At 40.4% G+C, this 25427-nt stretch overlaps 2 protein-coding genes across 3 annotated transcripts in view; both read left to right on the forward strand.

The window, feature by feature from the left end:
• Positions 1-8003, forward strand: part of aspa (aspartoacylase) — a 9399-nt gene extending 1396 nt beyond the window's left edge. Inside the window, exons 2-6 of the mRNA XM_080867053.1 lie at positions 886-1081; positions 3503-3596; positions 4392-4499; positions 6585-6694; positions 6889-8003. Of these exons, the coding sequence (XP_080723179.1) occupies positions 886-1081; positions 3503-3596; positions 4392-4499; positions 6585-6694; positions 6889-7080 (700 nt within the window). The 3' untranslated portion in view covers positions 7081-8003. The remainder of the gene's footprint in view (positions 1-885; positions 1082-3502; positions 3597-4391; positions 4500-6584; positions 6695-6888) is intronic.
• A 2715-nt stretch (positions 8004-10718) lies between these two features.
• The window catches only part of abr (ABR activator of RhoGEF and GTPase), a 119480-nt gene continuing 104771 nt past the window's right edge, over positions 10719-25427 (forward strand). Inside the window, exon 1 of one of the 2 annotated variants that reach the window (XM_080866077.1) lies at positions 10719-11794. In XM_080866077.1, coding sequence (XP_080722203.1) covers positions 10978-11794 — 817 coding nt within the window. In that variant the 5' untranslated portion in view covers positions 10719-10977. The remainder of the gene's footprint in view (positions 11795-25427) is intronic. The other variant, XM_080866073.1, reaches the window with a different exon arrangement.

Raw genomic sequence — 25427 nt, forward strand, 5'->3', positions numbered from 1 at the left:
AGCAGTGAAGCTGAAGTGATGCCCAGAGCTCAAACCGAATGAGTGAAGCGTTCCGGCCTCATCGTACAAGCATTAGTTGACACTTTAAGATCTTCTTCAGCGCTCTCCAGCATGTTCACTATTTGGCCTCTCTGAAGGCAACATATAAGAAGATTAAACAGTTGGAGACTCTTTCCAAAAACAGCTCATCATGATGTCATTCCCCCCCCCCCCCCCCCCCCCCCCCCTTGTATAGAATGACATCTTCCCTCAAAATTAGCACCCGCTTGACCCCTTCAGATGAATTTTGGGAGTCCACTTCATCAGCTGCTGCTTACACTGTGCTTGTGTGCTTATTTCCCAGCAGTCCAGACAATACCGGACAGTCTCTGAAAACAGGGAGTAAATGACAGATGTGAGGGAGGCAAAACAACACAGACAGTAGAGGTGCTATTCTGCTATAGCGTGGAGAATGACCTAGACTGGTTGGTGTTTTGAAATGCTTTATAAGAGCGTGAAAGTGGGCAGCACTCGTCCTCTGGTCAGAGCAAGGCCCGGGGGCAAAATACACTTTGGAAAGATCCTAAGACTTGGAGTTAATGAATACAGTTTCTTCTTAACTTTGACAGAAGGAGGCCACTGGCCTACTGAATGCAGCTACTACTTCCCAGCATTGACTCCATGGCTGCCAATACTTTAACCATGAAGTTCTGCATGTGGAGTTTAACCCCGACATACTAGCCTTTTCCCTTTTAGCCAACCGTTAGGTTAAAGTGTATGTAGGACACTCTTGTGTAAATAATTAACATGATTCATTGTTCTTTGAGCTGACTTGTGTGATAGTATGTGAATAGTTAGGCTTGTGGCAGCTCTAACATGCTTTATGTGTTTGCACACACCCTGCAGTGCCCCAGGTGGAAATGACCTGCCCTATGAGGTGCTGAGAGCCCAGGAGATCAACAGGATATTTGGTCCCAAAGGAAGCCCGGAGGCCTACGATGTCATCTTTGACCTTCACAACACGACATCCAACATGGGCTGCACTCTGATTCTGGAAAGCTCCAAAGACCACTTCAATCTGCAGATGATGAACTACATAAAGGTGGCGGCCTTGAGAATACAAACAAACATATACACTGTAGGGACTTTTTTATGAGAAGAGCTATCACACCCTAAAATCTGACCACCCCTCTGACCAGTTTACACAAACAGTGGTGAAGCCTGTTGGGGCGCTACACTTATGCTCACAGAACTGTAGTTACATCCAGTAACTTCTAGTATTTGAGAGGAGCTTTTGTGGAACCTTTTCTCTACAACCGTTGAGACATTTTAACCACGTACTTCAACTGTAATGACCGGCAAGCTTAATCAGTGATGAAAAGAGTAGTTTGGCAAGATTTGCAGTTTGTTAAAAATCGACTGATGGTTAACATGGAAAAAAAAAAAGAGTACTGAGACCTAAACGAGATAAAACAATCACTGTCATCAAGTGCTGCCATTATATTTGCAGAAAGTCCAAATTATATATCATTATTCAGCAGGCATCATTGCGACTGTATAATATTACTGCATGATTGTTCCACTCATAGTCTGTGCTGCACACTGTGCAGTATGTGGAGAAACACGAGATGTAGCTCAACTTCTCAACCTGTGTCGTTCTCTGACCTCCGTCTGAGGCTGATCTGTTTGCTGAGCTTTAGTTGAGATAGTTGAGAGATGTAAATCCATCCATGTTAGGTTCATCCAAATACCCCAGAAGGATCCTTGTTGTCTTTGTACTCTCAGCCAAATTCCCAGATGAGCCTTAGGAGATAATATAAACCATTAGATGTTCAGTGTCTCTCTTACAAGATGGATTTTATCTGACAGCATTAAGTAAAGTAAGTACAGATGAACTGGGCTATAATTACATTGTTGAGAATAAAATAAAAAGAACTAAATGCTTATTTTTTTATTCCTGCCCTTTTTAGTGGGCCTCCCAAGGGACAAGTGGAGGAGATGCCAGATGTTCAATCCAAGCAAAACCAACTAAAACAAAAACACATGCAATGAAAGCTACTTAATAGTGATGACTAAGGAGAGCAACAAAACAAACAGGGCTCTAATTGATTGTGGATTTAACACAAAAAAAGGGTAAAGTCACTGTTTTGAAAGCACTGCAGCAATGTATACATTTATTTTTGTCCTTGGAACCTTTCAATCTGAAAGAGAATATCGTTAGTCAACACTTTGTAATAATTATGTAACAACACCTGATTTTCTCTGGTGTAACCAAAAGTTATAATTCTGCCAGTAAAACATAACTTTAATTCAAGCAATTCTTCTTTCCACTGTAACAACGAGAATTTCATAAATGTCACAGATCTGTCCAAAAATCTTGGACGTAACCCTAACAAGCTTGTTCTCAGAGGAGTCTGTGGCATGTTTATTGTGGAGAGCTGCTGTACCAGAAGGTCTCAGCATAATCAACATGGTGCTGAACTAGATCTGCCCTCCCAAAATGTTTCATACTTGACTGGAACACAGGACTTCTTTGCTGACTACCAAATGGGATAAAGGTGCCAAAATAATCAACAGTGCGTTTGGGTATCATTTAGCCCAAAACAGTGTTGGCTATTGGCTGATCAGGACATTGTCCAGTGTTGGACTTCTCAAATATTTTAGTGATAAACTGCATGTGTAACAACAGCTTTACACTGATTAAATCCCACATGGGAACTAACAAAGAAGCATAAAATGCTTCAGAGACAGCAAATCTTTATAAATAATTTGTTTTAAGACATTAATACAACCTCGAAAATTCACATTGCTTCATGGTAATGACAAGGCAAACCCCTCTTATTACTTTACATTAACTTCCATCTTAAAATGCCAGCTGTTGCATTCCTTTCTCGTTCTTAATAACAATCCATGGTGAGCACCTGCAGGGAGGAGAAATGAAGCCAAAAGCAACATGTCTTTTGTACAATACACCTCACAGGAAATGCATTCTTAAGTTTTAAAACTGTAAACTGCCCCACCAATACACAGACATCAGTTATATAAGGATTCATAGACTTCATAAATATTCACCAGCTTAGTAAATGCCTCCGGTTTAGATGCTGTGACTTCAGGCGCTTTGCTCGTGTTTGTTGATAATCGCAAACGCACAAGGTAGAAAAGGGCTCAGGTCTAGTACGGTACCGATTACTCTGTCTCATACTTTGAAGGATTTACCCCTCGGCAGATGATCTGAACCGCTGCCAGTTTAATGTTAGAGAAACAGCTTTTAATTTAATGATGAAGGCGACCACTATGATGGTGTTCCTTCTGAAAAGGATTTCAAGCCTCTGCTGACAAACGAAGATAGCCCACCAGCTTAAACTTCATTCCCCACACAGTCGTTTTTGATACAGCGTTAGTTGGTTTAGATTTCATTTTCCATTCTATCGAGCACGACCGTAACACCTTTGCCTTTGTGCGTTTGTGTTTGGCTTTCTTTTATCTGCTTTTTATATGATGTTCTTGTTCTCTTGTCTTGTAGAAAGCCATGGCTCCAGCCAGTTGTCTTGTTCTGATGAATGAACATCCTCTTCTGAAATATTCCACTTCACGCTCTGTCGCCAAGCACCCTGTTGGTGAGTCTCTGTAGTCCAGCCAGGTTTATCTGTGGACAGTGGCAGAGGTGGATTAAGAAAAACAGGTTTTAAAGCCATTGTTTTAAAGAAGGGGGTTCAACCCCGAGCACGTAATGACACAAACTGTTGTTTTTCAGCACTTTCTAGTTGCTTTGTAGGTGGTGTTTGGCTGTGTGGTGTGTCTTTGTGGTCAATTTTGTGGTGATTCTAGCATATTTTACAGACTAACAGTGTACAGAATAACAAATATCATTATGGGCACTTGTAAGCTTAACCCTTGTGTTGTCCTCGGGTTAAAAATGACCCCTAGGTGAATAAAGTGTGAATCATTTCTTAATTGTTGATTTGGTAATTAGGTCTTTCGATCGCATTTATTTTAATCGCTTGGTCGTATCGCAGTTATTTGGAGTTCTTTTTGTTTCCTCTGTGGTTTTTCATCCCTTTCTTGCCATTTTCAATGCTTTTTCGTCATTTTGCACATTTTTGTGGTCATTTTGTATCTCTTTGTGGTCTTTTAAATGTTGTCGTTTCAGTTTCCTATATTAAACCTGAGGCCTTGTGCCTGTTTTCTGTGTAGCCATGATTCTCGAGCATGCAACCGTGTATGACTTTTACTGACTCTTGCAGAGCAGCCACTGCATCGAGTACAGTCATGTTTGGTTGTGTGCCACCCTCGACAAATCCCAGCTAGCCCTTAGCCCTTACACATTTAACATATCTAACTGGAGTATACGTTCAGCTGGTAGAAAATCTTTTACTTGCAGATGAATCATTTGATTGTTTTCTTCTATGCAGGTTTGGAAGTGGGTCCTCAGCCTCAAGGTGTTTTAAGAAGCAACATCTTTGAAGCCATGCGAGTGATACTGAAACATGCTCTGGACTTTATTGAACTCTTTAATGAAGGTGAGACTTGAAGTGTTAAGCTGTAGTCACATTTAGCTGCATGACAACAGGCTGTGTCACAAGACTTTAAAGGGTTATAGCACTGCAGCATAGTGTGAAGAATGAATGACCTCTGAAGTAGCTCTTACAGAAGTTACAAAGTATTAAACAGTGTTCAGAATTTGGGCTCAAAAACAGCAAGTGTGATTCATAATGTGTTATATAATAGAAAAGTGAGTTGTTTACCATCTGTCAGCATCCCTGTGATGAGAAACGTTTTGTGACAAAATGCCCATGGGTGACCATCTGACTCATCCAGATGTACCTAGTCCTCGCTCTCTAAATTTATCTGCGTTACGCCTCCACTCGGCTCGTTCTCCCCCCCCCTAAACGAAAGAGTGTTCTCAGTGTTTAGGTGCAGGGCAGCGTTTCCCTCATATCTTTACGGAAACATGCGATCTGTGCCAAGTTAGAATTGCAGGCTGTTGGTTTCCCCAACTGTCCCGCCGTTGAAAGGGCCGCTAACTGGGAGTTGGTCAGTTTCCATGTCATTAGGGACTGGCTGGCACTGGGGTGGTAGTCTTCTGTCTTAGGACCACCGTGGTGATAATGAATGTTCTGGCATGGTGTTGAAGCGGTGTTCCTGCGCTTTGCAGCTGAGCAGCATGATGAAACAAGTCCTTTAGCTATACAAGGCTTGCTCAGAAGGATAGCGCCCCCCCCCCCCCCCCCCCCCCCCCAATTAAGCAGGGAAACTAAAACTTCAGAAGCATTTGTCCTTCCTGTTCCGCACTGCTACTTGCATATGAATACAGCTGAGTGCAGGTGAAATGGTTGCCTAATGTCAGAGCTCTGCCAAACATTACCAAACCTCGTGTGTAATTCCTAAGGTTGAACAAGGACACTCTGGTTTCAAATCACAGTTGAACAATCTCATGAAAACTTGGCAACTTGTCCATTGTGTGACATTAGTTTGATTTATGTTTTACTGTGTATTTTATGCCCATCTTAATATAAAGTAAAGGTAACGTCTTTTTTTCCACTAATCTGTACTTCAAAAAATAAATAAAATCAAAACCAAGTTTTAAAATGTTACTGAGCTCGTTACTGTGGTCCAGAGTGAAAAATCTACATACGTAATAATGCAGAGGTAATATAATGCATATTATCTTTATCTGTTTGATAGCAATGTCACGAGTTAGATTTAGCTGAATAAAGAAAGCGGTAGACAACAAGATTTTGGTGACGACTGCACTTAAGCACCTTCTCTGAGCTCTGTTTTCAGGTTTTCTCAGGCCAATCAGAGTTCTATAAAGATCAGGCAACTATTATAAATCCATCAATGTTCTTCTGCTTACCCTGCTTATTCATCTTAGCAAAAGTTTGGTTACCCTTTCACCAGTCTGTCATAAAGAGACCAACACCTGCAGCCAGTTTAGAATTGCCTCTTAACCTAACAAGCATGTCTTTGGACTGTGGGTGCAAACTGGAGAAATCCCACAGAAGCACAGGAAGAGCACACAAAGCAAACTCCATGCACAAAGGCTGTTGGGTTTGAACCCAGGAGCTTTTTGCTTTCAAGCTAAATTGGTAACCACTGCACCACAGTGCCAGTCAAGTATGGTATAGTAGCATAAAAAACAGACAAGTTCAATTGGGAAGCAAGGTGCATTTGTTCAGTGAGTTGTTTTTTTGTTTTTTTTAACAAGCTGCCCTTCAACTCGACAACTGCTAGGTGATGCAGATGACTTTTCACCTGTAAGAGTGGGGCTTTACCTTCCATGTGAAGATAAATTTCTGCACTGACTTAATGTTAATGTTTGATCTACTGGTCGTCTAGGAGATATCGCGACTCGATGCCTTAACGTACTACAGCTTTTATACCCTTCTGAGGACCTATAATAAAGCTGCCCTTGAAACAGTTTGTTAAATAGTGTTCGAATGTTTATTTAAATCTATTTTTCTTCTTTTTTAATTATTTATTTATTTTTTTAGGCTTGTTCTAAACCCGGGGACATTAACTCTGGGAATTCAGTCTAACTCCAGCTTTCATTATGTTATCCCAATCCACTCACATACTCTCTCTGTGTTTTCTGTGCTGTTTAGGTGTGGAGTTCCCTCCTTGTACAGTTGAAGTTTTCCGAGTCCTCGAGTGGATCGACTACCCCCGAGACGCCAATGGAAACATCATAGCCATGGTTCACCCCAACCTGCAGGTAAATATTCAAATTTAGAATTGCTCTCACCTTCAATCTCTAGCATTCATGTCATGTTTGGACCGTTGAGTCTATAAATGTGCTGCTTTAAGGAGGAAATGAGATTTCTTTAGATGACGTGAGGATGTATTGTTTCAGTTTAAACAACATACTCGAGTTACTTTCCCTGTGGCTCTTGCTTGTTATTGTTGCAGGACTGTGACTGGGAGCCGCTGAACCCTGGTGACCCAATGTTCCAGACATTTGATGGAAAAACCATCCACTACCAAGGCTCCGGGACGGTCTATCCCACTTTTATTAACGAGGCAGCCTATTATGAGAAACAACAGGCATTTATAACCACCAGGCGAGAAACCTTGGTAGCAAGTGCCATCATAAAAGCATGAAGAACTGTTTCTTAAGGCTAACAGCAATCATGATTATGTATTAGCCACAGGAGCAAACTGTATCAAGATTTTGCACTTTGCTCTGTTAGAAAACAGCAGAAATCCTGCAGGTTAGATTCCATCTTTTACAAACTGATTTAGGTTTTTATGCATTCACTATCGGAAAATCACTTAACTATGCAAAGAACATTTGTGCAGGCACTGTGACAGTCTTTGATCTGAAGACTACTATATTATTGTGAGAAGTATTTATGATATTGTACATATTTACATTAAATCAACTAGATTTTTATTATATTAAAGACTAGGCCTAATCATTGATGGCTCCTCAATCATCCTAAACACTCCTTTTACGTTTCCAACTACTGCTCAGGAAGGCTGTGTAGAGGATCGTCACCTGCAAACTTTTGACTCAAACTGTAGATGTTTGTCTTTTTTCTGAAAATATATTTGTATCACGTGTAGGGGTGGGGGGTTGTTTTGTGGCCTTTGATACTACCTACCTGTAACTCCGTTGGTTGCATCTGTGGTGCTGTCCTTTTTTTGCCTTAACTGAGATTTCAGAGACAGTTGTGCAACAAATCTGGAGTAGAGTTTTGTAGATTTTATGTCTCGGTTAAAAGTTTCGATTACAGTCTAAGATCTCTCCCACATAAACCAGATGCAGTGTGAGATGTGTTTTTATAATATATCTGTCTATTTTGATATACTTGTATTGTAAGTTTGCTTTCAAAGGGATGCATAGAACTTCGCATCCTGGAAAGCATATTTACTTTTTAATGTTTTCATCTTTATGTTGTCCCAAAGTGTCTCGCTGTGGTCTTAGACTTGAGCAATATATCTGTTAGAATCATTTCTGTGATTAGTGAAATTCACTGTACTAGAAGTCCTGCGGAAATGATCCTACCAATAAATGTTGTACTACTGTGTGTTTTACTATGTGTGCTGCTTTGACTCACGCTCGTTTAGTCCTGCAGGGCATGTGGCCACAAGAGGGCGTCATGCAACCACTGATTAAAGTCCCTCACACCATGCACTGTGGTGCAGTACAGAATATACTGGAGGGTGCAGCCGGTGGAATCGTGTCCGAGCCAGTTGTTTTGCTCCTTTGTGTGTCACTGGTGCATCATGTGTCACAAGAACCTATCCACTTTTACAGCAGCTCTCCTGATCACAGAGCTGCTGACCCACTAAGGAAAAATTGCAGATCTCTACTTGTGTGGTATTTTTTTTTTCTTTCTTTTTTTTAAACACTTGACCCATCAATATGTTTCAATATGTGCACTTTCAATGCCTTTATTTCAAGTACTCTTGTCCCATAAGACTTTAGGTATAAGCTTCAATACAACTTTGACACTTACAATATTATATATTTTATATATTATACATGTGCCGTACCGTAGAAGGCACCCATATGTATTTACAATGACACTAAGTGCTGTAATTATAACATAGCTGGATAGTTTGTTCATGCGTCTCTCTTTTTGTTGATGGCAGCAAAGAATTCGAGTCACTATCTGAGTTTAGTGTTTCAGGAATCCAAGGCATCTGGATTTGAATGGAGGTGAAGGAGTGCTGAGAGGTGTGTGGAAAAGTTTAAGAATATGTTCACTAAAAAGGGTTGGATAGTAACACAGAGTACATACCCACAGCTTGTTGGGCTGGAGGTGTTATTTAAGCTGTGAATATATGACACACACTCACACAAAAGGGAACTCATTTAACAGGCATTTTATAATATTGTTACATTCTGGTTATCTATTGAGCACCTCTGATCGGTGTGGTTGTAGCTGCGAAATGTAATTAAAGCAGAATTCCAGCTTTGTGCACACTCTTCTGCATCGTTTACCCACTCAGGTATCTGTCGACTGAATACCACACACTGAGCAAACTTGTTAGGTGTCTGTTTCACTGATGTTAAGCGATGAAATGAGTAAAGCATGAGAAGTATGGCTGGATCAGCTACACAGTCATGTTTATGCAGTCCCCAAAGCTAGCTGTCTTTATTATAACTTGTAGACTAACCAGGAAAAGTCCACGTTTTATGCTTTCTTTGTCGTATCAGGCCTGTGATTGGTAATCTAGCTTCATAGCTGGTCGTAGTCTTTGTAGACTATTCATTACAGTAACCCAATACAGGCCCCCAGGCTTGCAATGAGTGCGGATCAATGGCCACTGAAAGCTTTCAGGAGAATGATCTTTCAGTTCTGGGCGGTTATCCAAATGGGCACTCAGAAATACCAAGCACCCATCTCTGCCTGCACCCGCCTCTCTCTGTCTGCACAGATAACTTTCTTCTATGTTGTATAGCATTACACTCTATTTTACTGGAAGGCTCCTGTCTGGCTTCTTACCAGGCTCTTCTTTAATATTATCAGGACATAGCTGCATGAATTTTGATAATCATGCTTTACGTTTACTTTTTTATGGAAGATGAGTCTCCCAGAGATGGGCTCTGTTCATATGAAAATCACAGACATGGAGAGTCTTCAAAATGACACATACTTAATTATTTACCAGCTAAATGTCCAATAAATATTTTTCTGCTGTGCCACAAATCAAGATGGGGTATCAAGTTGACCTTTTTTTCAACACACTGTTTAGCAATCGTTAACTAGCAGGCTTGAAAACAAGGAGGAGAAGGAGGATGTGTGCTTGAAGTTAAGAGACAGGTGCGTGTGAAAGGTTTTTGTACATGAGTTCCTGCAGTATTTTTGTTTCCTCTGCAGACAGATAACAAGCTACCTGATAGATAAAAAAAAAAAAAAAGAAAAGTGCCTCGTCCCTTCCTTAATGTCAAACCACCGAAACCTGTAGCTATAGGGAAGCAAACCAAACATCTGCTTTCAGTCTGCTTGGTCTGCAACATTACATGCTGCCCAGTGTGCCCGTGTATATATGTATGCAGCTGAAATGTGGTCAGGAGGAATTAATTTTTTGTGTCATTTAAAGCAACTTGCAGGTTTTTGAGCTTCCTGTATATCATTAAAGGTTTTTAAAATGTGTCAACACTGTAACAAGATTTGTTCAGCATCTTTGTTCAACAGACCACCAGTGTGGCTAAAATAGAAAACCACAAACAACAGAATAGAAACAAGTTGACAGTATATTTAGATCAGCAGTGTTTCTTCACAATAGACTGAACTGGCAAAGATACAAACTACCAAACAGATCAACCTTTATCTGGAATATAATTTCTTTTAAATGTGCACCACCAAGCACGGTTGCTTTCCTGTAGCAGTGCTTGTTGCATTCAGATCCTGTCGGATTTTTTTTATGTTATTATTATTATTATTATTATAAGGTGTGAAAAGAAATTCAAGAATAGCGTTCAAGTAAAACTGGTTAGTTTATCCGCAGATACAGTGTTAGCAATCGATGGAAATATTAGTCATGAGTTATAATATTCTAACATCCCTGCCCTCATCCTTATAATAATTGGTTTTTTTTTTATTATTTGTTGTTGTTTTTTCTGTTTGCTTGTTTTTAAACATTTTTTTTTTGCCACCAGGCTATACCGCACACATCCACTTCAGAATCCGCGGTATTGATTGGATAATGCTGTCACGAAACCATGGCCACATTAATTCTCCCAGCGGCACCTGAACGCACCACGTCTGGATACAGGAAGTCTCGAAACTTTTCAGCGTAGTGGCAAACTTGTCTGCATTAAACGCAGGAGTGCGCCGTGCGCCAGTTACGTGTAGGAGGTGCAAGATGGTCAGAAAGTGCTCAAGTTAATACCGTTTATTTGTTTGTTTTTTCTTTTCCGGAAAACAAGTGAGAAAGGAACGTGGATTTACGCGACAGTGTCGGTGAAGACAACAGTTAGCTTCAATATTTTCTGACTTGCATGACAAGACTGCGACGGGCGTGAAGCCCCGCGTGAACATCAATATGTGGGAGCAGGAGGAATTCGAAAAACACTGGAGGAAAGAATTTCCCGACGGAAAAGTACCCCAGATGGATTTGAACTCTGTAGAGGACATCGAGTCCGAGCTGGAGACATGCAAAGCCAACCTGAAGAGGCTCCAGAAGGCTCTGGCAGAGGAGAAATTCAAGGTGATTTACCTGGAGACCACCGTGGCCCGACAGAAGAGAAACGACCCGGAAAGGTTTGAAGGCAAAGATGAAAACTTTAACGCTGACATGTCGACCTTTTCCAAAACGGAGAATATCAGGAAACCGCCGCGGCGGGACGCCGAGCGTGACGAGGGGAGGATGAAGGCGCTGGACCCCGGTGGCATGAAGCACCACGCTGCGGGTAGCAACACAGCGGGGCTCACCAGCTCCTTCGGCCGGGAGCGAGGCAGGTTCAGCGGCAAGATGGGCAAACCAGTCCCTATCCCGGTTCCGCCACAGAAGCCCATGTTTTGTAGAGTGGACACGGCCCCTGCCATCGTCCAGCGTGCAAATGACAACGAGGAAGGCAGCGACCGGGAATATGAGGATTTGGAGCTGAATGAAAATTTCGTCAGGAATAACTTATTGGCACCAAAGACTGCGGGAAGAGACGGTCAGAAGACTTCCAGCGCTCACCGGGACAGCCGGCGGCCTTTCCGCCACAGCAGGGAGTTTGACTCCGATGATGGCAGACTGTCACCGTCCTTCCCCCACATTCAACGCAGACCCTCCCGAGGCTCGGGGTGCAGCACCCCAGAGAGGAGGAGTGATGGGTACCTGAGCTCCGACCACGATGACTCCTCTTCCGCAGGTAATGTCAACACCACTGTCGCCGGTAATGGCTATAAATAAGAAGTGCAATATGTAAATTAGATTTTACTACATGAAATGGCCTGGTTGGAAGATCATTGGCAGCTAAGCTAGGCTTTAATTCTGGATTTATAGTGTAAAAGCCAGATGGGATCTGTAGTCAAGCATTTTAAACGTGTCAAAGGCACCGATGTCAGGGAAGGGAAGACCCAAGGCTCCATAAATCATATCTACAGGTAGCAGCTTACTTCAAACTGAATTAAATGTGGCATGTTTTTATTTGCAGGGTGCTTTTTTTAAGCAACCAGTATGAGTACTGCAATTGATTTTGTGCTCCAGTACTCAGTCATTTACAGCTGATCAGCAGTGTTATGCAATTCATCGGTTTCTGGCTCTTACTTCCTCCTTCCACAGTGAAAATAAAGGAAATCTCAGCAGATGCAAATGCACTTATGTTAGTCAGTGATAATAATACGAAATCAGTCTGTATTTTGGCACGAGTGTGCCTGGTTTAGAGATGATCTTTATTTGTTTAAAACGCAAGACGAGGTGTATTCATGTAACCCCATTTTAGCTTTTCAGATTCACCCACGGAGAAAAAACAAGTTTACCGTGTGCCAAACTAATTGCTGAGTGCTGTTACAAAATATTTGTAGTATTGTCCTGGACAAATGCACAGTGCAAACACCTGTTTCTCTGCTGTAGTCTCCAGTAGCTTATTTTTGCATGCTGAATGGGGCGTGTCAAGGAAATGCCATTCTTTTAAAAAGCAAAGGGTATGGTCTTTAGACCAAATGTCACACTTGTTCTGTTGGAAATATGTTTTTCTGTGTTCTGACTTATTTTTACGCCTTAGTTGCTCAGGTTGTTTCATTTACCAATATAACCCCCCCCCCACACCCCCCCCCCAAAAAAAAACAACAACAAAAAAAACAAAGGTCAATAAAGCAACACAGTTGCCTAGAATAACTTCTCTTAATAACTGCTCTTCAATGTTCTCACACAAGTCAGACTTGTGCCATGACTTTTATTTCTACTAAGTGTCTTGCATGTAACTCCAAACCCTAGTTAATATTAAGCTGAATTTACCTTCAAATAATAGAGATCTGCGTAACAGATCAGTACTTTTACTTTATTAATTTTGTTTTTGCTTGATCAAGAAGAAAATGTTTATCAGCGTATGACTACCTGACTCTGCTGGATGGAGTGGATTTCATGAAACAAATAAAACCCTGTATAAGTGTGGCTGAGGAACAGATCCATAATAGACTAAATGCTCTAAGTGGTGTTGTAGATATCAGACATTAGGAGAACTACCACCTGTTATAACAGACCTACTGCAGGATAAGGTAAGCAGTAGGTGTAAAGATAAGGACAGGATTTCCTTTGCAAAGCCCCACTCGAGCATACCACTGGCTTTTTAATCATGTAGATTAGAAGGTTACCGGTTAAATGAAACCATCTTCACTTGTGTGAAGTACTCTACATTGTCTATATTGACCTTGAAGACAAAATGTTCCCTTTCTATATCAGCGATCTGTAAGAGGTCTATAGTGTCACATCACCCTTGAAGGAGCTTCAGTTCAGTTGGTGGTAAATACAGATACAGCCACATGCACTGAACAGTCTGGCGTCTTTTATGATATGAGTCATATTGAGCATGTTGGGATGTTAGTCAGTGGATTTATTGTAAACGGACTTAAAGTCCTGTTCTGATGTCATGCAAGTGCTGTTTGACGCAGTGAGTTCAGGAGTTGAAACACCTCACAAGTTGCATGAGTAACCAGAAAACCAGCATAGAGGTGGCTGTGCATGTTGTGCATTTCACTGCTGCAATGCATGGTTCTGGTAAACGTATATAATGTCAGCTTATCTTATTTTAGCTAGGGCTGTGTCTTTATTTGTAGAAACGTCAGTGATGAGCTTTAGTCTACAAGGTGGTTTGAAGTTAGTCAAGATTTTTCTTCCATGCTGTTGTTAGTCACTTAAAGGTCGCACCTCAAAGTTAAGATTTGTTTAACTTGGCACTGAGCTACTTTATGTCATTGCCACAAGTCTTTATGACATTTGTGGCACATTGTCTCTTCCTGTGTCTGAGGCCTGTAAGAGTTTCTTACAGGCCTCAGTATAATTTCTGGTAAGGGCTGGGCAGTGGTTTCTAAAAACTCCAAACGGGAAAGCAGAATAAAGTGGGAAATTGTAGAGAGAAGGGAGACAAAATATGAATAAAAGACAAAAGGGACGAAGCACAGATGTTTTCTGAAAGAAGAAAGGGTTGTGGAGAACACTCGCCCGTGACACTTTGTATCTGAGGTGAGAGGTGCTAAATATTGAACTGCAGAGGTGCTTGCAGTTCCTTGTATGTGTCTCCCCATATTTCCTGTCTGTGTGCTGGACTGGACAAACATCCTTTATGTCTACTTCCATATTTACAACGCATGCCATCGGACCACTCGTCCAACTGTCAACAAAAAGCGACGCAGAACATTTTCTTTAAGGCGTCCTTTCATCAGAGGCGCTCACAGTGGTCAGAAATTCCCTCGTAAACTGTAGGGCAGGACTCTAAGAAAATAATTTACTTGGAAGCAAAGACTGAGCTTAAGTAATAATTTAAATACTAATCCAGGAAACTGGAGTCACGTCTTTCTGTGGCGTTGTTTTAAGAAGTTTGGCAATACTGACGGAGATGGTTTGCTTGTCATGAGTCAGGAGTGAATGAGTAACTTAAACATGAGAATAGATTGAGGAAGGCTTTTTTTTTTTTTTAATACACTGTGACACATCCCCAGTTCCCTAGTCTGTTCTGTTCTTTTAAATATGAAAGGATTATGGAACGCTTGACACTAATTGTAAGCTCACAGTTTCATTGTTATGGCTCTGCTCATTGATTTGGTGGTTACTGACTGGTTTGGCTGATGTGCAGGGATTTGGAAAAGTGGCAGTTTTTAAAGTTTGGGTCAGAAGCCAAAAATGGAGAAGTAACAAACAGGCATTGTGTTATGAGTACCGACGCTGTGGCACTACTCTTTGCTTCATTTGGAGTTGAAATTTATTTAAGCAAAAATGGAAAATTTTCTTTTAAGAGCCGTTTTGTGTCAAAGACACACGAATGTGTTGGACGTTGTTAAATGGGGTCTTATGCCTTAAGAGGCAGTTTGGTGTCTGAAATACAGGAATTGATGGTCTTGAGAAAAAGAGCAGAAAACAGCTGCTGAGCTTTTCACCATGACACGCTGTTTGCTCTTCCATTGCAACAGGTCAGGGGATGCATTTTCCCATAAACCTGTGGGTCAGTAAGGAAAACCACTTACTGTAAGCCTCTTAATCTATTCCATCTTTGCTATCCAACAGGATATTGATGTTTTGTTCTGACAACTGGGATAATCAGTGGAAAGACTTTAATTGTGGCTAAAACAATGGGGAGGGTGTGTGAACCTGTGGGAGGATGTAGAGGGGCTTAAGGTCATCTTTTATAATCTAAACAACAACAGTCATCTGCCCTTCTGGTCACTCAGCATTATGGGATGAAGTCCCCCCTTACTCCCACTTGCACATATGCACAAGCTGTTGGCGAATGCCAGGGGTGTTGCTCATATTGATGCCTTTGTGTAGTGTGCATTTCCTAGGAAGCGGTCATCCATCAGGTCATGTGAGTCTTTGTCCATCGCTATGGTTTTTCAGTATTCCTCCTGATTCACCTCTGATTCGCAGTTGGTCTGAAACCTGACAGGAATCCATTCTTATTGTGACAGTGTTTCAGTAAGCATTGTTGTTTAATTCATTTTAATTCACAAAATAGGTCTTTGAATTCAATATAGTTATTGCGGGTATTTGATTTTCTTTAGTCCAGTCTGCACATGCCAACATACAGTATACTCCTGCTAGAAGTGATGAACACAGTCCAGTTTTTAGCTCTCCCAGCTATTTAAAGCAGTGTAATTCAGAAATATCTTTACTGAGCGCAGGCATACCAAAGGAAAAAAGATTATTTTTAGCCTATAACCGCTTTGATCTCCATAGGAAAATATGTTTTTATATCTCGCAGGAAAGCTGAACGACCTGCTTGTTAATTGAGTTCATAATTCTCTAGTCGCATTGCCAGAAGAAGGAGCCCTCTGAGAGAACTATTTCCTGTTTCTGTTGTCTATTGCATGTATCTTTGTTAAGCATCTGGCAGCTCAGGAAAGAAAACATTAAGATGTGTAACTGTTTCTTTTTTCTTTTTTTTTTTTTAAGATGTCAGGTATTTAAATGCGAAGCTCTTCAACTGTTAGACATAGATAATTATTTATAACAGTAGTTTAAAAAAAGCGAATAACAGTAACTCTAAAAACTGAGTGATAAGACATGACGTTATGGTGTTTCAGTCTTTTGAGTGAATGCCATATCAAAATGTACAATAAGAAAATGTTTTGCAGTTATGAAAGCGATGGGAAACTCTTGGCTTTTTGAAGTATTTGGACAGTATCGATAAAGAATAACAAATCACACACGACACTGACATACAATCATATTAATAGTTTAAATAGATGGGGGAAAAAATAGATCATCCTGACGTTAGCCAAACTTTCAAATCCATAATAATCAATATTATTGGATTTTAATATTATCAGAAGTTCCAGTTATTAGAACTTCCTCAGAGATGGTCAGGAGGTATTCTGCATCTCCAATACTCAAGACTCCATATGATAATGTCTGTGTAATTTGAGGAGAAAAAAGGCATAAAAGCATAAATTATTTATTTATTCATTGGATTATGGAGCCTGTGTGTATCTGTTCTCCAATTTCAATAACATGTCAGTTTATTGGCTCTCTAATTAGCAAGCGTTGCCAGAGATTTCATTAAGTTTTGACTTTGGTATATAAGTGGAGGATTTCCTTGCCCTTATGTTTCGGTGAAATATTGTATATTTGGAGCCAACGTATCAAAAATAATGCCACAAAAAGAAACGATGGTGTAAATGAGGCGGATGTTTTGTTTGGGGATTTCTTTGATATTTTGAAGGGTGTACTGTGACTGTGCCAAGTTTTTAAGTGCTCTTCATTAACCAGGACACACAGATAAAGGAAACAAACTCTTCAAATGAAGGGAAATAAACTTCAAGTAGGTTTCAGGTGGCTGCTTATGGCCAACCTGGGTAAGTTCAGTCTAAGGGCAAATTCAAAAATAACCCTAAAATTTTTATCGCAACTCTTGCTGTCAAAGTGCATGAGGGTAAAGTCATTAACTGAGATTCCATAAAGCTGATTTGCATGACAGACAGAAGCAGTGAATTGCACTGAAATGCTGTGGGGGCAATTGAAACAGCAAGATCTGAAAAAGTCTAGCAACAACTTTTAAAGAAAGGAATTTTCCATGTAAGAAGTTCAGCAAGCTGATGTCAGAGACAAAACACTGGTTAGAAGTTATTCCTGTGAAGTGAAGCAATAACTGCTGTCCTTTCCCTCCTAGTGATGGTGTTCAAATATATCACAAGTACCTATAGCTGCTCTTTTTTTAACACCAATTTTGCAGAGATTCTCAGGGAAACATGGACAAAAAGAGGTGCAGATCTATTGTTGGGATGAAAACTTCTGGAAAAGACATACTCTGATAATTTTCTAGGTACTCTAAAATTCAAAATAGCATCTCCACTAACCTTACACTCTTTAGATTTGCTCATCAGAGCAAATGAACTTTAGTTTCTCCAAAAATCTGGCGGGTTTCTTATACTACTATTCTTTGACGGTTAACTGGCTGGTCACGTGTTCCATGATGTTGTGCTGTTGACATTTATGTGCTTTTTTTGTGCAGAGGAGTTTTTTTGTTTCCTGTTCTCATGCTGTCCTCCCAGGAGCCCAGCATGAGTAGAGGTCTCTTTTTTTCCTCTTGTACTTTCCCATTGTAGTGTATATTTCAGTGGTTTTTTTTCTGTAACGCTACCGATCTCCGACCTGTATCCCCATGTGATGTCTGTGTTGTGTGTGTAAGGTCCGGGGGGGGGGGGGGGGGGGGGGGGTGTCCTATTTCACTGCAGGGCAACCTGCACGTGGCGAATAAAGCCTTGATTGATTGGACTGCAGTTTCCCCACCAGGCAGGCTTGCCATGTCATGCTGCTAAAAAAAAAAAAAAAATAGGCACAATAAAGAAAATGCTTATTATTTTTAATAGAAATTTCACCTGTTTTATCACTAAGTAAGAAAAGAAGCCCGTGGAATAAGCATGTTTTGTCACTCTGTTAGGAATTAATTGTTGAATACGGCACCCACATTTCTAGTTTTCCTTTGAGTTTCCTTTTTCTTATTCCAGATAAGCGGCACTTGTCCAGACCTGTCCCAAGTAGTATGTGCAGCATTGGAACAATGTGCTTGTCATGTTGTTTCCATTTTCAGTGGCGTAAATGGAAGCTTGTGCTCTTCTCTTAAAACTATGATCTCCAGTTCTCAGCCTCTGAAGCTTCAGCATATGCTGTGGGTGCTCACACCTACATGACAGTTTGACAGCTCGAGCTAGTGCACCGACTTACTGCAAAGTAAATATTTGACACTGTGATAGCCAGTCCTGAGAAAACAAAAGTAACCTTAAATCAGTGTAATCTCTCCCCACATGCTGCCCCGTCATACTAATTTCCTAGGCAACAGAGCTAAGATAGACACAGGTACAGTCAAACCTAAACCTAAATCAATTACGAGTATGAAAGCCTCCATAAACGTAACCATTGAACGCATAAGCATCGTTTTACTTTGCTGTAGTTGTGAATTAAAAGGTAAAACTGTGAACTAAAAGATCAAAAATGAGTCGTAATTATTTTTGTTGGCAATTGATTATCTCAAATGACCAATTGAGGTCTCAAATTTACAATTTCTTACAATTCCTTTGTAAGGAATTGTTTAAAAAGACTATTCGGCTCATTTCATTTGCTGTATTTTCAATCTTGAATTCTATTAGACTAGTTTTACATGGTTCCCAGTCCAAAGTAATCTTTGTTTATTCTATACTGGGCGTTAATGGAGCCCATCATTTGTCTGCTGTCTTCTCCGCTCTCTTCTAATAGGTCGTCACTTGCAAACAATAGATTTAAACAGCAAGTGGGTGGAACTTCAGTGCTCACGGCCAGAGCCGTGTGTCTGAGATGACTATATTGGGAATATCTTCTTCTTTTGATGTCATGCAGATTCAGCAGTAGAAAAAATGCCTGGAATTGGGTGTTTTAGAGCAGTCTCAGCACGTGTCACATGATTAGTAGCCAGCCTGCATTGGAACCTTATATATAAGGAATATAACAAGGAAAAACATATTAGGTCTCACCATCAATATCAGTGTTCAATGATCTACCCTTATGGGTTTTTTTTTTTTTTAAATATATATATTTTTTTATATCCATCAAATCTGAAATCTCTTCACAGTAGAAGCACTCACTCAAATAATCCATGTCAAAGTCCTCAAAGCTAAAATCCTATTTATGGTTCAACTTGTTCCTGTGTTACCTTGGTGATGAATGCGTCGCGGGGAAGCAGGCAGGATGTATCTGTGATGGTGGAGGAGGTGTGGGTTTTGCAGCATCATTGCCTGCTTGTGAGATGGATGTGGGCCTGAAAATTTGTATTTGTTTGCGAAAGCCTTGACCTTAGCTCTACAGCAGAGATGTGAAATGCACAGTCAGGACGTGCAATGCAAATAAGAAAGCCGAATGCTGCTTGGCGCTCATTGTACATCTAGCACAGCGTGTGCACAAGTGCATGCATGCAGGCAAAAGTCAAGATGCTTTGGGTGATGCTGTTAATGTTTTACCGATCCATCAATTAAATGCATTAAATGGTAAAAAATGTTCTGTAGATGTCTCGGTTTGTCTCAGTGGCATCTATTTCTTACCAAACTGAAACTATAATCTTGACATCAAGACTCTGCTCGTGGCTACATTATATGCAATTTGTGGGGGCCATAGCATCTGTTGCAGAACTCTTCCTCTTCTGTGGGTGAAGAAGGTTTTATGTTATTTGAAGTTGCTGCCATGCTGCAAGTAAGACACCACTACGTTTGCACCGTCATGCGCAAAACCAAAATTTGTAACCTGCACGTGTAACGTCTTTCCCCTCTGTGCTAGTTAAACCTAACTCGGCCTCGGTGACTTGTGGTGTTCTTTTCCTGTTGTTTTTTTTTTTCGACATAGCAGAATTTTTCTCAGTGCAATCCCACTTTCAAATGACGCACTTCAGCTGTTGTCACCTGACACAAAGCCCCGTGTGAACCAAAGCCCTGTGATGCAATGTCCTCCTGGTGAAAACCACTACCTATGAGAAGTGAAAGTAGTCTTTGAAACATCAAGATGATCTGGGGGTCATTACATTGTGCTTTAGTGTTCGGTGTATTATTTCAAATGGAGAGCATGTTAAATTTGTAATTAAAAAAAAAAAAAAGTTAGTAGCACCATTGTGTGCATTATTCTAATAATATGACTCCAGGATCCAATCTTTGCTTTTGTTTCCTAATTTTTCACTAGCTTACCGTTTTGGGTGCAGGTGTACGTTGCTCCCTGGACTTGTTTGTTCGTCTTAAACAAGAAAAGGTGTGGCCCTCTCAGGGGTTTGTTACAGGGACACAGCTATGTGAGAAAGATTTCCTCGTTAAGAAGAGAAGGAAGAGGCTAACCTTTCTAAAGTTTATGTAATCTAGGAAAAAAACAAAACCCTGTGCTCTCAAGTCAGTAATAAGTGGTTTCTTTCCATGTCCTGTGGGACAGGGCTGAGCTGAATTACTCCTTACTTTCACCCTCATTTAACCCATTTCTAAGCAAACACAGAGACAAACAACGACGCTATCCCTCTCACAGAGTTTCATTTCACATTATTGCGCTCAGCAGGATTTTAACACAGGGGGATGCATGGACAGGAAGTGCAGGCTCATTTCTAGACATGAATTTCTCTCAGTTGAAATCAAGATGAGCACCTGCACGATCTAGGAGAGCCTAAGAGTTGTGGTTTTCCTGTCAGTTAACTGATTCATATAGCTGAAAGGAGAGAACCATTTGTGTGTACTTGAATGTAGTATGAAAGCAGCTTAGAATAATTTGATATTTAAAATGTCATTTCCTTGTTATTCTTTCCAACTAGTGTCCAAAAGCTAATTTTTTTTTTAATTTACTGCCACCTATGGTAAATAAGAAGAGAAAATCCTGCTAATTCAAGAGTTTTTCCAAGGAAATTGCCCAGTTGTGTTTAAAATGACTTTATATTGCAGTTTTTCATCGGTAAAGAAACGACAGGTTACATTTAAACTAGATTCAAGCTTTCCAGTGTCAGTTTTTCTCCATAACTTAACTTTGTAGGGTTCGAGTAAGAGCACCAGATATGTGTTAATCGTTCTCTCTAATCTCTTTCATTTAAACAGAATTTGTGTCATCTGAAAGGGGGGTGGGGGTGGGCTTAAACCAAACAAACCGTTGATGCATTTCTATCTCTCATCAGTCTTACCGTAATATAGGTGCGATTTGCATGCTGACATAGAAACAGCGCCACTCTTTTATTAACAATAATAAACCAAAAAAACCCAACTTGCTCTAAATCTAAAATCAGAGACACTCAGAGGCAGGTCACTTATGATTGGCTGACAGATATGGCTGCCATGGAGACCCCAGTGTGGTGTGTGTGAATGTGGTAAGACACCAGGGTGCATATGGACCCACAGAGCCCTGCATGCTTCTAAAACGCTGTCAGCCTGGTACTTAATGTTCACTTCTCTGAATCCTGGTGCAAGTTATGTAATCTGTTGAGACTGCTGCTTTCAGTTCCTACACGTAAATAATAAGTAAAAAAACGAAAGAAAAAAAACCCCAAGACATTATGTAGTGTGAATTGTAGTTTGATAGAACGAAGTGACCCAAAAACCAAAGAAGAATTGCTGTGAAATGTGTTTCACTTTCCATTTGCTCTGAATGAAAGCTAAACTTTGCAGATCCGTTTATAGAAGCCTGGTTTTTATTTCACGATGCCAAAAATTTCCCCTGAGTGGGATCAATACATGAGGTTTTATTTTATAATCAGACCTTTTAGAGATTTTTGACTTGATGATGTTAAAGATTTTGAGGTAGTTTAAAGGGCTAAAATATTGGGGACGTGAACTAGTAAGAAGCTTGTTGTTGCTCAGCTGTGGTGTAACGCTACTATATGTGCTTATAATAATGTAATGACCCGAACTTTGCTATGAAGAAAAATCCATATTACCCTAATTCCGTTTTTAATTTTTTTAATCAGCACGAGCACCACTGCTTGTAAAAACGTGACGTTTAGCATAAAATGGAAAATGCATTATGAAATATAAGTGCTTAAAGATTAAGGCAAGAATACCGATGTAAGTGAGTTATAATTTATATTGTGTTTATTGATTAAACTTTATTAACAGGTGCAGAACACAACATCCTTCAAACTACAGTCAGTTGTGATGCTCTATTATGTTAGACTGAACACCAGTTTGGCTGTTTTTTACAGTTGTACATATTTAACTGAATTTATCAGTTAGTTTATTAGAGATTTCACACAGACACTACAGCGACTGTCAGATTTTATCACTCTTTCAGTCTTGACATAATTTGTGCACCAGCCGTGTGGCATCAGGGTATTTTTACGTGTGAACTCATTCGCAGTGAGCGGGCTGTATTGTGAAGTTGTCAAGTTTTAATCCAGCAGAAGCAGGAAATTGAGGGACTCTACCTTGTAAATGATACCCCTTTTCACAATCCTATGTTGCACACAGAAGCTAAATGCAGAAGACGTCTGCAGACTTGGACTTTGGCTAAAAGGGAGAACAAAACTTGAGAAAACAATGTTCCTTTTTTCAGCATGCAACATCTCATAACCACATGTTTAGAAAGCTTAGTTTCTGGTAAATGGACTAGCGACATATGTGGTCTGCCCTCTTTTATTTTATAGCAGGGCATTACCACAGTTTAGTGAGCATGTTATGAGAATATAATTTTCAGTAACCACTTCCAAATTTCAGATATGTAGGTTGACAATAATAGAGCTGTGAAAACACTGTTACATTCAACCTGCTGGTGTGCGAAGTCCTCGTGTTGATGGTGTTACTGTGTCAGATGGGATCCTTGTTTAAACCTGAAAATATATGCGTGTTTTCATAGACTTCAATAATAAGGAGGTTTTTAGCCTTCTCACCTGCCAGGACATGTTCTCATGACCCAAACTTGCATCTCCCATCCCCCAACCCCAATCGGTTGTTTCCTCCTGTGACCTCAAGGCATTTGTTTGTTTTCAGCTGCACACCAAAAATGAATAGAAACATTGGCATTCACTGAAGTGCAACAGCGTTAATACACCTTTACCCAGATTCTCAGTTTGTAGTTTCTTAAGGACATCATTTTCCACAGTCATCACTTTCGCTTCCTCTTCTTGCCGAGCGGAGATGGAAACAGATGGACAATTAGCAGGTGAAACGCTTTGCATTTTGAAACCACTTGATCTAAACGTTCACAGCATTTGCCAGGAATGCAAAGTCCGTGGTAGAGATACGTGAGGGGGTGCGGAGGGAATTACTCTTAAGTCACAGGAGTGGCTTCTGTTGGGTATAAAGTGTCGCTGTGAAACCCGAGATACCCAGAACCTGCGGGTCAGTGGTTAAAGGAGTCGATGTAGCATTATACCTGGAGGAGGATCACTCCTCCTGCTTTATTCAGGCTGTTGGTTCAGTCTTGAAGAATCAGACGCTGTCTGTTGGGGCTCTGTCATAATTACTCTTTTAGCCGCAAGGTCTTGGCAAAGGAACTGAGAGCACGTCACTGAGAGCGCTGTTTGCTCCAAGGATTTCATTTAAGGCCATGCTAATTGTGTAACTTTCCTTGACTGTGTTCTTTTTCCTTTTTGTAAGTTATTTTATTCGTTACTCCACATTTGCCATGATTTTTCTATATTGACGAGACTTTAACCTGGTGTCCTGTTGGTGCTGTTGAGTTTTCATGCTGTGTTCTCATGCATAACGATCACTTGTTGGCGCATTTTTTCTCACACAACACGCCCTATTATACTGGGATTTCCTGCATACAAAATTTTGTAAAATATAATATGGGTGGGGCTGCTGTGCTTACAGCATCACAGTTTACTGCGTGAAGCTGTGTGCCCGGCATGGCAGAGCACAGTCTTTGGCTCAGAAGTTTTACTTGCACACATGTTGACCTCGCTGTTTAAAACTTGTCCACGTTTGCAATCCTCCACCATATGAAACGCAAAACAAGAGCGTAATGAGTCCTCATTAATCCTAAAAACCTCAATGCCAGTGTGTATTCAGCTAATAATAATTTGTTTGTTTCATTTTTCAGTTGAAGCAGAAAGGTACAAAAATGTGTGTCAGGGCTTGTTCTCTGGCCATGCATTTATCAATAAACAAAACAAACTTGTCAGGATGAATGGAGAGAGATCTGCCACTGTTCTACAAAGCATCTTTCACTCTCTCTTTGGTTTCTTCTCGTGTGTGTGTGTGTGTGTGGGGGTGTACTCTATCCTGATGATACTGTTAACCTGACTCCGGGGAGTGCAAACTAGATAACAAAGCTTTCAGAAGCTCAACCATCAAGCACACTCAGCTCTGCTGCACAGTATCAGTAGCTGTATTTATGCAGCTTTATGGAGCAGCAGACACCTAACATTTTGAATTTTTCCTTGATTTTTGAATCTCTCTTTGACAGAATGCAGTAGGTTGTTGTGAACCACTGATAACACCTCATAGCTTCCAAAAATGCTGGTTCACTTTTTAGTACCTGCCCTGGTTCTACAAAAAGTGCCCTGGAATGTAAAAACCTGAATATCTGGGTATGCTGCATGAGACCTAATGCTAGATGGATTTCCCACCAGTGGGAGGTGGTCCATTGGATGTGGACTAGATGGCTACAGCACCCTCGTGTGGGCATCTTTAACAGCAGCAGTGTTTCTTTTATAAGGTTGTGATCTTAATGGTTTTGCTTTGTTTAATGATTCAAGTGAAAGTAATGCTGAATCTGCAGAGCTCATCAAGGCAATGTCTGCAGGTTATAATATGCTGAGATGTATCAAATTTTTAAGACTGCCTTTAGTGTTTGAAAGAAACATAAATGAAGGAGGGTCTACATAAAGCCTATGAATGCATACATAATGGTAGACCAATGCAAGAGGTCACTTTTGGTCAGATAATGCAAAACAAATCATAAAATTGATTAACTTGTTTTACATCAAGTTTTAAAAATTGTCCAATATGCAGTTTTATGTAACAATAAAATCAAATGTGTTTTAGAAATTGTATTTATAGTATTTATTTATGTATTTATGTCTGTGAGCTAGTGGCGAAAGACAGTATCCATTATCAGTATTACTGCATCCACTGTTAAAATCAGCTATCGTGTGAAAATAATGTCATGTTTCTCACATCTCATTGGTTGACCAGGTTTACTTTTCAGAACATAAGCAAGCAACACACAGTCTAGAATCACAGTACTTTTACTTTCCGTTCATTTATTCATTCATTCTCCTTCATTGGAAATGGTAAATCTCTGCTTTGTAGCTGAAAACAGTTATAAAAATCATCCCAACATCCCTTCTGAAGCTTAATCCTGGTGTACTACTAGGAGCCAGTCATATTTCTGACAGGTCCTGTGGCACTGCAGCAGTGCTCCTG

Source organism: Rhamphochromis sp. 'chilingali', assembly GCF_963969265.1.
Source record: "Rhamphochromis sp. 'chilingali' genome assembly, chromosome: 19".
In the NCBI taxonomy this organism is placed as follows: Eukaryota; Metazoa; Chordata; class Actinopteri; order Cichliformes; family Cichlidae; genus Rhamphochromis; species Rhamphochromis sp. 'chilingali'.